This window comes from Aptenodytes patagonicus, chromosome 1, assembly GCF_965638725.1.
Source record: "Aptenodytes patagonicus chromosome 1, bAptPat1.pri.cur, whole genome shotgun sequence".
Taxonomy (NCBI): domain Eukaryota; kingdom Metazoa; phylum Chordata; class Aves; order Sphenisciformes; family Spheniscidae; genus Aptenodytes; species Aptenodytes patagonicus.
In genome coordinates, this window is record NC_134949.1 from 195,300,264 (window position 1) to 195,312,539 (window position 12,276).

At 40.1% G+C, this 12,276-nt stretch overlaps 1 protein-coding gene across 8 annotated transcripts in view; it reads left to right on the top strand.

The window, feature by feature from the left end:
• The first annotated feature begins 290 nt into the window (after window positions 1-290).
• Window positions 291-12,276, top strand: part of LRCH1 (leucine rich repeats and calponin homology domain containing 1) — a 140,328-nt gene continuing 128,342 nt past the window's right edge. For all 8 annotated transcript variants that reach the window (XR_012997557.1, XR_012997558.1, XR_012997576.1 and 5 more), the window contains exon 1: window positions 291-668. Coding sequence is in view for 4 of the 8 variants with exons in the window: in XM_076363766.1 (XP_076219881.1) it covers window positions 428-668 (241 nt within the window). In the remaining 4 variants the exon portion in view is untranslated. The remainder of the gene's footprint in view (window positions 669-12,276) is intronic.

Here is a 12,276-nt window from a genome sequence, read left to right on the forward strand (position 1 = left end):
TGCAGTTGCATTTGCAGTTGCAGTTGCAGTTGCAGTTGCAGTCGCACTTGCAGCAGCAGCAGCAGCAGCAGCAGCAGCAGCAGCAGCAGCAGCAGCAGCAGCAGCAGCAGCAGCAGCAGCAGCAGCAGCGCAAGGCCGGGGGCGCGCCGCGCGCCGCCGCTAGGTGGCGCCGCAGTGCCCCGCCCCGCGCAACGCCCGCGGGAGCTGTGTCGGGGAGGTGAGAGGGGGGAGGGAGCGGTAGTGAAGCGGAGCATGCGCAGTGGGCGCGCCTCGCCCGGGCGGTTCGCCTCCGTTGCCTCTCCCCCTCCCCTTCACGGCGGCGGCACCGCCACCACAGCGAGCGGGAGGAGGAGGAGGAAGGGAGAGAGGGAGGCAGGTTCGGCGGCCCTCTCGTGTACCCCCAGCGGCGAGGCGGGCGAGGGGAAAGATGGCGACGCTGGGAGGCGAGTCGCAGCCCTTCCCCGCCGCTGCCCTGGCGGCGGCAACGGCCGGGGTGGGCGGCGGCGGCGGGTCGCTGGGTTTGCAGGCGCCGCTGAACCGCGGTCTGGAGCGGGCGTTGGAGGAGGCAGCGCACTCCGGGGGGCTCAACCTGAGCGGCAGGAAGCTGAAGGAGTTCCCGCGCAGCGCCGCCACCCTCAGCCACGACCTCTCCGATACGGTGCGGGCAGGTGAGGCCAGGCGAGGAACCGGGGGCGCGGAGAGGAGAGGGCGGCCGGCGCCGGTATCTGCCTGAGGGGGCGGGGGGGTGGGGGGAAGGTTTAATCGCCGGGGGACCCACCTTCCCCCCCCCCCCCGCCCGCCCCCTCAGGCATCCTAGTGCCCCTCGACCTCCCTGTGAGGAGAACACCCACTCCCTACCCTTTCACTCAACCTCCGTGACATGAGGCTTCGCGTTCTCCTGGACCCGTCCCCCACACGGAAACCGAGCCTGATCCCAGCTCTGCTTGGGCCCTGTCCCTCCTCTATATTTTCAGGCCCCCCCCCCCCGCCTTGTTGTATGAGGTAGGTGTTCGCTCCCATATGGCTGGATAGCTGCACACACCCCTCCACACACGCCCTCCCCCCCCCATTTGATGAGGCAGAGCTGGTTTTCCCGTGGCACACTGGGGGAGTGTGTGTGTGTGAGTGAATTCTTGCTTGCACCTGTCTTTTTCCCCCTCTGGGGAATGTGCGTTTCTGTGCCACCCTTCCCTGACCACTGAGGTTTGAGGTGGCAGCCAGCCTACCTTTGAATCGGTTGCGTGACGAATGCATATGTGTGCCAGGTTGGATACCTGCTCCTTCCATCCCTCTGCTTGTAGATGGACCCACCTGGCATGGAGGGGATGCATGTCTGTATGTAACCACATTAGGACACTCATGTGCCTAGGTGAACATCTCACCTATTTGCACGCCACAGGCAGAGACATGTCCATAGGAACACTTTTGCTCTGTAGCTACCCCAGGGAGCATGCTGCCTTTTACAAATGCTACTTGTCTGGCACTGGGGTTGACATCCACCCTTGTATCCTTATGGTCACGTAGCCATAGTTCCAGCTCTGTATGCAACGCAGTCTTCCAAGGCAAATGTGGAGAGGAATCTCTTATCTTCACAGGCACTGTATGTATTCTGCAGCGGGGGACACCATCATTACATAAATCTGCAGAGGGGATAGGCCTGACAACCTTTCAGGCAGGAGTGGTGAAGGGAGGTGTATCCAGCCTGCATTTATCTTGCCCTCACGCACTCCTTCCAACATGAAAAAAGGCACACTTGTTTCTCACCTAAGGGGGCAGACCCCCACAAAGGGTCCTATCTGTTTTCCTGCCCCTATTTGTGCTGGGGGTTGGAACCTAATCCATTACACAGTGTCACTAGGTAGAACAGTACAAACCCGCACTAGAAGAATATATTAGTGTATTCCTAAGATCTTTAGTGTACCGCCTCCGCATGCCCTTTTGTGTCCCCATTTGCCTGCTGAAGATAGTTGTGTTGTAACAGCAAAGAAGCAGACAAGTAGTCACTTGTTCTTGTCCCACAAAACAGCAGGTGCTATACCTACATGCAAACATGTGATAACATGAACCTAAATTCTCAACTACTCCTGCACATGAGGGTATTTATGCCTTCCCGTATGTGGAGACTTATGTGCTTACTGCATATATGTATTTATCCCAGCTATAGGGAACAGAGTAATGTCTCAGACGTGTAGTAGACATTATATGTAATTGTTATTTAGCTCTGTCACTTGTTTGCTGTTGCTGAATGGATTTCACAGTGGTCTGTATGAACACCTATATCATCATATCAATAAAAGAGAAATACGAAGGAAACTTGATGAATGAAACTACCATGAATTGGTAGCATGAATTGCCGTGCTAACAATTAACTGACTCAGCAATAGATGTGATAGTGAAAGGGATCAGGCGTGATAGTGGAAGTGTATGACTGTCAGCTTGTCTCCCCAAGCAAGATGTTTTATCTTTTTTCTTTTTTAAAGTTGTAGTCTAATGAAGACATGCCGTGATAGGAGATAAGTAGTTTGGAAATCCGGAAAGTTAGCTTGTTTGGTATGACCTAATACTGATCCAAACTGTTAGAAAACAAAATTATGTACTGGAAAAAATTTCTTTGATTGGCAGTGATTACATGTTAGTATTTGTATATTGTGTAAGTATGTTCTGCACAAGCATGAGCTGTGTGTTGTATGTATAGGTAGTACATGCTTGTTACATGCTTACTTATTCTAGTAAGTTTTCTGTTTGGAGGAGAGCTCTGGAAAAAAGTAGTCTTTGCCTTCAAGCATTAATGTGTTTTTGTTGGAGTTTACATAGAAGACATTCAATATGAAATTAAATGTAGAATGGGATTTTCATTCTCTTTTTATTTGGTATAAACAGCAGTGTAGAGCAGCCCATGTTTCAATCTTGTAACAGCAGCAGCCCTTTTTTCATTGTCCCCTTTTAGGAGAACCATGTGTTAATCTGTAGTTACTTTATATTTTTGTTTGTAACAGCATGTTGTAACTGTTTAATGGGAATTGTTTGCCTTGTGAGTTAAGTCATATGTTGATATATTTCCGAAAAATCTGTGTTCCTTTTCACTTGTTACATTACATAAGTAGAATATATAAACAGAAGAGACGCTTGGCTTAAGCCCAGATTTCTGAAGCTCTCAGGGCAAACTCTTGATGGGAATTTTCTCTCTCGCTTCCTCTCCATAAATGTGCATAGTATAAAAACAGTACTTTCTTGTACTACTTGGAATATGTCCTTGCAACGAATGATTTTTACTTTTGGATTTGATGTGCTGACATGTCTCTGAAGCCCTGAAAATTTGGTGTTTGGGGTAGGGGTAGCCTTTCACTGTTCAAGCTTTTTTGCTAAAGAGGGCCAATCTCACTGAAAAATAAGGACAGTCATTGATTTAGAGAAGACTAGTCTGGGGGATTGAGTTTAGATATCTGAGGAGCAGGGGATTTCCAGAAAACTGAAACCATGTCTGAATCTTGACTGTTTTAGCATTAAATACTGGCAGTATTTTTGGATTGAGAAAATGATGGTCTACAGATACTCTCAAATAAAATATTATCAACCTTGTTTCCTAGAAAAGTTCTGAGTGCTTTAAGTAGGTCTGAGGAAGACAGAAGTGATAAACTTTAAATTCTCTGTTCATTCATTTATTTTTTTCCTGAAGTTAGAAATCAGATTTTATATAGCAATTGATACACTTACAAAAGGGACGAGGCTTGGTTGCCTTTAGCTGGGACTGAATTGCTTGACTTTTCTAGTTCTTACTGCAGTTACATTCCATGGTAACTGTAGAGGCTTAACTATACTTGTCACTTTCTATTTGTGCAGCTTCTTGGTATGCTCTTTCTTCTGTGACTTTTCTTTGAATTGAATACATCTTGCTTATAGAGACATGATAGGGCATTTCTTCCTCAGTCTTTGAAAGTTTTGCTCAAGAGCTGAGTGACCTGGTTAGATGAACTTTCAGGCAGTATCTTTGCACACAGAAGGGAGTTTGCATGGTGTGCAGCACTGTTAGAAGAAAATAAAACCTCTATGTAAAGTATCTTGAGTTTAGTCAGATATTTTAAACCACATCAGTGTGGATGCATTGCAAAAACCCTTTCAAAAATAATAAATGCTATTCTTATCACTTTTATTACAGGCTGGGTTATGCAGAAGACAGTGGCACAGTAATCACATAGTTCTTAAGTAATAGTATGCAATTATATTCCTCAAAACCACTGGGAATGCTGGAAGCATGTTAGTTTATAAAAGAAGAAGAAAAAGCCCCAAAGCTGTTACTTAAATGTGTACCCATGGCTGCCTGTATCACTTCAACCTCTTTCTGTAGGCTTTGGCTGTATTTCTGAAGACAGATCCTTTGAACCTTTTCTGGTTAATACCTGTTTCATCCATTTCTATTGTGTGGGTTAGGTACATGAGGAAGGATTACTTGCTGCTGCTTGTGATGATGTGGGAGAGAAGCAAATTTTTTTTTTTTTTTAGTCAGGTGTTGGACTGTTTGAAAAGAAATACAAATTGAAGTATTTGATTGCTAGTTTGGACAGTATGAAATTCTGGAAGGAATATGTATTTATTTTTTGTACTTTAGAATGCTCACTAGACAGAAGAACTTCTACCTGCTGTTTTTTAAAAAGTTTATAAATGGACTGTGCTCTCCAGACAATGCTGTGTTGAAGACACTTTAGCCTGGCAGCATCTTTGAAATAGTTGTTTGGACTGTATAACTACGGATTTGTTTTCAAGATGGTCCAAAAATCACAGTATCACCTGAACAACTATCTGAAAACCTGTAGAGTTTTAATTTTCATTTTTGGGGCACTTTAGCTTGAATTTTGACATTTAAGTGCTTCCTGTGGGATCATGTAAAGGAAAAAAAAAAAAACAACAACAAAGTTACAAGTTGTCTTCCATCGCAGTTAAGTCCAGGAATGCATTTGTTTGTACCCAACCGTTTGAAGTTCTTTCTGCTTGTCTTTCTGAAAAATTTATTTCTTGTTTTGGGGATTGATACTGGTTCAGGTGAAATATATTCCTTTCAGTCCTCTTTGCTAATGATAATAAAAAAATAATTCTTATTTACCATTTTTTAAAAAATAAACAACTGTGTATTAGATTGCCATAACTTAATTCTCACTGATTTTCTCCAGCTCCTTTATTAATGTAAATCTTCCTTTACTTCTGAGAATTCTCCTAATTATAGCAGTAGATGTGCAGTTGGTTCCACTTATTATAAATGCAGGTTGCACTGGGAAGGACATCACAGATACAGACTAGTTTGCTTGTGCTACTGCACATTTTCATGAACCAAAAATGACTGCCAGACAGATTCTTCTTTAAAATTTGGTTATTATTTGGTCACTAGGGGAAAAAAGATTTGATATGCCCCTCTCCCTCTAAGAATTCTCTCTGATAATTACTGCTTTGAATAGGTTGTAATTAATCATCTTGAATTCATATTTTGATTACATTGTGGGTTTTTTGGATGAGGCTTCTTGAGAACCTTTCGTTTGGCTCATTTTATCCAAACTCATATCAATAAAAATAACATCTTTAATTATAAAGCTGAAAAAAAGAATAAAACTCTGTTTCTTCTTTATGTTCAGTAGTCCCTTCCTACAATCTTCCTGTGTTTATCTGAAGATTTCTAACCTTACTTATTCTGTCTTTTACACAAATAATACCCTAAGTGTATTAGGACAGGGAGAGAAGAGGAAGTATGTTTGTTTATTCTCACAAATGAATTGATGATTACCCTGCAGCCAAAACTTATGGGTTGTAACTCTTTTTGAGATTACTATATAATGTGTTTTCATATCAAGGCTAAAAAATAAAGATAAATCCATTTTGTATTCATTATTATGTATCCAACAGTATAAATGCAATTTCAGAGTGTAACTTCATAATGTGGTCTGTCTGGACATCTCTGTATTAACATATTCAAGTTTCTTTTTTTCTGATAAGCAATGCTTTGTGAAAGAGCTTTATCAAACTAAATTAATTTTTTAGAAGCATAGACGTGCTTAGCAACTTATAACTGTAGAATAGCCTTTGAAGCCCTTTGGTCCTTTTTTTTTCTTTTTCTTCCCCAAGTCTGAGTATGTCCTTGCTTGTGGATCTTATAAACATCAAGGCTATTGACTCCTATTGAAAAGAGTCTGTTAGTTCTGCTATATAGAGTCTAGTCAGTTGTGCTTTTGAAAGTTACCTCTTTTGTCTGGAGATTTTTGCCCCCATAGCTGAAATGCGGTCAGTGACTTTGCAGGTGCTGTTAGGCTCTTCTCAGCACAAAATAAAGTGAATTAGCTAAGAGTGCCTTTTGTTGCATGAAACAAATTAGGAGTACTCAATTGCCTGGTTACTGTTTCAGAATGTGGCTTGAGCAGATTAATGGCTTTCTATCACTGACTCTGTGTGTGTGTGTGTGTGTGTCCATCTTTTTCCCCAGTGTAGTGGGTTTTTTGTTTCTTCTTTGGTTAGCTTGCTTTGTTTGTAGAGAAGCTTCAAAACTAGTGCAAGGGCTAAGAGGTAGAAGGGATGACAGCCTAGAAATCACATGATAGGAGAGAGGGTGAAACCTCTCAATTTCAGCAGGAGTAGGCTCAGCTGTTTATTGAACCTTTACCCTTAAAGTTAACTTCCAATTTACGGTGGCTGTTTTTTAAACAGCTCTACCTAGAATTGCCAAAGCTGTGTTTGGCCATGCTGTGCATGTAAATGGATGAAAACTGATTGCCTTTGTAGAAATGTTGTCATTTTGTGTGCCCTTGGCCCATCTGCCTTGGAAAAGACTGACTTGGAACTTCAAAAGTGCTGTTATGGTAGTAAAGGTGCTACAGATTCCTTTTCAAATGCTTCTAGCTGAACAACTTGGTTTTTGAAGATCCACTCGCATGTGGTCACAGGCCTTGTGGGAGGTAGAAGCCAAATATCCCTACATGGTTTGTGAGCCTCCTTTTCTTCCTTCCCCCGGTCTGTTTCTTTTGTGTCCTCAGCACAAAAGACATCTTGGTTTAGACATCTGTAAAACAGGAGAGACAGTGTGAATCTTAATACAGACACTATTCATAGGGTTTTGAAAACACTAAATACTTTTGTGAGGGGAAGAGACCAGGGTAGAATTGGCTATGACAAAGTAGAATGACTATTTGCCCAGTAGAACTGTGACTTGGAAGAGGAAGGGGGCAAATGCCAATGTAATATAGGTTTGAATAAGAAAATAGATAGGAAGAAGATACTATTTACAGGCAGAAGTGTCATACAAAATGAGTGAAAATTTATGAAGTACTGAGTGAAAATATATGAAGTGGTGGAAGTGAAAGAAGGGAAAGGATTATAAGCAGGGGGGTGAGCTGTATATTCTTGGTTGAGTGTAATGGCTTGGGATACTTTTCTGATACCTATAAAACTGAGGAAACCTGGATTTCTTGAGCAGTTACATTAATAATGATGATTAGAATTTTGTGAACAGAGAATTAGATAAACATGGAGAAAATTATTTGACTCTAATATACATGACACAGGCTTTATGCTACAAATAATAGTTTAAAATTCATACTTTAAAAGATTAACTGTTGAATCCATTTGCCTGCAGAAGGAAAAGCCAGTGACATTTTTGCTGCTTACAGAGTTGCAAGAGCAACCAAGACGGAGGGACTGATGTTTTGCATATCAGAATGACCATTCTAGGAAGGATGAATAACTTCCCCAGGCCACAGACTGTTCATTCTGCTTGCCGTGTTCTTGCTAGCTCTGGTAGTAAGCATCTACTAGATTTGTGAACATTCTGTTAGAACATTCTGAAGCTGGTTAGATCCCTAATTCACAATTAAAGTCAATATGATTTAAATAATTTAAATAGCACTTCTGAAACCACAGAGGGTTTCAGAACACCTTAACGTGTTCTGTTGAGACCAGAATTATGAAAATAGCATACCCATTTATTGTTCTCCCATGTGTAAAACTGAAAGAGCCAGAAATGTTATCACTGTATTCACACTGTCAAAAGTAGAAATGGGTGTTATGTCTCCTGACTTCTGACTGCTCTCTACTGACCATATTTTGCAAGGTATAATACACACATCAGAGTAGTTCTTTGGAAAGGTACTGAGGAGTTAAGCTTCTGGAGGAATAATTACTTTCTGCTAAATTTGTAGGTAGATGCGTCCTTGTGGGAGGAGTTCAGTTCAAAAATTCTAAGCTTCTCCCCAGTCTCTTTCCCCTTTCCTGGTCTTGCAGGCCAGCTTGCCTTTTTATCCCTTTCTTTCCTTGTATGGTGCAGAACACCATAATATCTGTAAACCTCCTAACTATTTAAAAATAGAAATAACAATAACAGTCTTTCGTCCTTCTATCCCAGTCAGTAGGAGAAATATTTTTAAAGAAAAAAAAAAAGGTCAAAACTTGTGAGTGAGACAATGATCTTGGCAGAACCATATGAGGGTTAGTTTTGCATTTAATTTGGAGCCTGAGGTTTGCACTCACTTTTGAAGCTGCATGAGATGTTTCATGTTCAGCTGAGCTTGTGGGAATTCTGACTCCCTTAGTTAAAAGCTAGGTGATAATTTCATGATGCCAATGTGAGGTAGCTCTTCTAGGTATGGTTAGAGAAGTCACTGGAAGTAGCTGGAGGTTTTGAATATGAAGATAGAGTTCTTGAATTGATCTTTATGTGAAGCAGAACAAGAGCAAAACAGCTGAGCACTATGTTAAGTGACCTGTGCTGCTGAATGGATAAGGTTTTTATGTTGGTTTTCTGTAGCTGGGTGATTTTATTCCTTCGTGCGAGTTGCAGTAATTGTAATATTGAGTCTGGAGGATGTGAACTTGTACAGATGGTTTTCTTTTTCTTGGTTTGGAAATAACTCTTTGTAGAATGGAGGGAATTATTTGTACTGAACAAATAGGAAATATGTTGGAAGGTACTTTTTGTCTGTTACTTTTTCTGTTTTTCAATAGATTAATTTACTGAAATACACCGACTGCTTGCATATATAAATTGCAAATGTAAAGATTATAAATGTTTTGTCTCCCTACAATTGTTCCTGCACTTTTCTTGATAATCCTTCCTTTTTGAAGTGGGTGTTGCCAGTATCAAGGTAGACTTGAAACACCTGCTTTAAAAACAGAACTTTTATTTCCTTCCAAAACTGCAGTGCTGTAAAATGCAAGATTGGCAACAGATTTAATTTCTAGGTTTTGGATTTAACTATATAAACTAGTTAGTGTTTTCTACTGATACGGCCCTATAAATACTTCTTTCTGGTAGAAGGAGACACTGCTGGGACAGCTGGCATTAATAAGTGGGTGGAGGATTTAAGGTAAATAATTTTTTGAATTAAACTAAATTCAGAAAAAAAAATCCTGAAAGTATATTTAAACATGGCATGCGCCTTGATTTCTTTATACTGTCGATTATAATATAAAGTAGTATGGTTCAAAAGTAGCAAAGTAACTACAAATGACAATTTCACTTTGATTTATCATGTGTATACAGACATGTCAGGTTTTTTTAACATCTGAAGTCTGCATCTTTGGTTGCATTATTTGCAGTGGCATCACTCCTTTGTAGCACTACATTAGACAGGCAAAAAAATAAAAGTGAAAAAATCAGATAGGAAATAAAAACCCTCCACATTTAAATATGAAGAGAAAAACATGAATGACAAGTTGGATCTGTTATTTGGTGAACAGAAAGAAACAGGTTCAAAAACTGTGTGTGCAAAGATAAATTGGTGCTCGCTGAAACTGATGAAGAAGTTTTGGAAAATGGGCAAGAAATGGGGTAGGAAAAGAAAATTGAATCAGAGATTAATCCAAGGAAAGAAGTGGAGCAGAACACACCCTTGGATGAGGCTTACAGGAAGTAAGGCAAGATAACCAAAATACAAATACAACAGTTCGTGTATAGTAAGACCCTTGTGTCAGAATTTAAAGATAGTGAAATTGCTATCATGGTAAGTGAAATTATTCTTAAGACTTTTTTTTTTTAACTGTTTGAACTTTTAACTGTTTATACATTTAGTGACAGGAGAAATAGGGGGGTAAAACTATTGAATACTTGATAGATCGTACCATTGCCATTGTTATATTACTGTATTTTGAGAATAGTGAGGCCTAGCTGAATTTATTCAATTCAGTCTTTTTAAGGCAAGTGTAGTAACAACAAAGCTGTCCGTTTATTTGTTGGGGAAGGAGGAAGAACATAGTGTCATATGTTACATAATTAAAAAATAGAGACAGTGATGAAGATTTCTGGTCAAAGATGAAAGGAGCCTTCTCAGCAGTTGGGGGGGTGGGAGGAAGATGCCCTGGTTATTAAACAGCAGCTGTGACTGGTTAAGGGGAGAAACTTAAACCCAGGTTTCCTGTGCTTGTTGTGTGTTGCGTTGCTAGGGTTTATTTTTAATTTTTTTTATTTTGAGTTCATCCCAGTTCAAGAAAGCTGTCTTTTTGCCTTCCACTATGTACAATGTTGTTTCCCTGCTCGGTAAGTTTTGCCTGTGATCCCTGTTCTAAGATTTGAATTTCAGTCTGGCTGAATGCCTACTTTTTGCCTCTGTTTCGTTTACCAGCCAGTTCAGGTTGCTTTGTGTTAGTGACTTGGTTTTTTTTTCACTCACACGTGTCCTGCCACTTGCAAGTTTTACCAGAGGTAATATTTTCCCCTACTTAGTAATGTTTTTGAAGAAAGATGTATGACCAAGAATTTGTTTGTGGTGCCCATCTAGAATGTTTTATGTTTCCATACTTTGCCTTATTTTGAGATCTATCATACGGGTACCTAGTTTGTATACAACATCAACATACTTTGTCATTGTGTGTAGTTCTTGATAATTTTTTTTTAATCTCTCATGAGCAGATGATGTAGTTTCTTAGTCAAAATGTGCAGAAACTAATAGAGTGCTTTACTGAATTACAGCTGTATTATAATGGATGTTTCCATTCATCATCTGAACTTTCAGATTTGATCGAAAACTATCATGTTAGTTTGACAATGTGTAGTTTCATCCAGTGTTTTTCTGAGGTCTTTTGGGGGGGTGAAAGAGGCTGCTGAGTCTGAAATCGCTTGTTTTTCTTTAAAAAATTGGCACATTTCTTCTTTGGAACTGCCCTCTTTTTTTCCCCATGTGCTTATTCAAATTCAACATGAAAAGTGAAGGTGATCTATGGCAAGCTCTTCAAAGAAAATCTTTGGTGCAAGTGGTATGGATCTTATGATTTGAATGAAAAGATGAGCTAATATAAAATATCCAATAACTTCAATTTGCTAAAATTTTTGTAAGGAAATTTAGAGGTAAGACAGCCACTCTCTTGGTATATTCTTTTGTATCATGGTTTTGCAGCTATTACTGCTATGTTAAAGTGTGCTGTATGTAACTTCGACATTCAGCCAACCGATCAGGAACTTCTAAGGGTAGAGAAAGTCTTTTGGATTTCTTGTATTTTGATTAATTTAGAAGCCTTTTATGTAATTATATTGAGTGTTAATATAATGACTTTAAGAGCTGATTTCTAGTTTTAGTTGGTCTTGGCATAGACCTCGTTCTATGTTTCTGTTAAAAATTACCTTGCAAACCTTGCTCTTCTCAGTGAGTTATTTCATTGTTCGATAATGATGCAGGTTATCCCTGGTTTTACAGATTGGAAAAACTGAGGAACAGGAATTTTGAATGGCTTAATCCAGATCTCAGAACAGATCAAGGACAAAACTGTGAAAGGAATCCAGCTCTGGTTCTCTGGCTTTTATTTTTATATCTCAATCAAGACAGCGTAAGATACCGGGAAGAATGGATGTTGAGGCATTTGAATTGAAGCTTTGTTCTAGAAGATGTTGGGGTAGTAGTAAAGACACAAACCTCGAAGCTTTTCATTATGGTTTTAAGTCCTGGAAGTGATTTTAAATGTATTAACACAATGCAGAAATGAAGAGCTCACTTTATAGTAGCATCTGGCACAGAAGCATGGTAGTACGATTCAGAAATAGTCTCTAAAAGAATATCACTATAGATTTGCAATCAGTTAAGAATCAGGTAATATGGAAGAGTATTAACTTTACAAAAAAATCAGTATTTTGGCAAGAAGCACTGAACTCCCTCTGTCAGTTTTTATATCTTTGTACGTTTGGCTTCCTAGAGAACTGAAAAGGTTATTTTTGGCCTAGTGCCCAAGGCTAAAAATGGCTTCTGGAATCTTATAGCTCTGTTTGGTGTTGAACAGTTCTATGCGGTAGTAACATAACTGCAGTAATTGGTAGTCTCA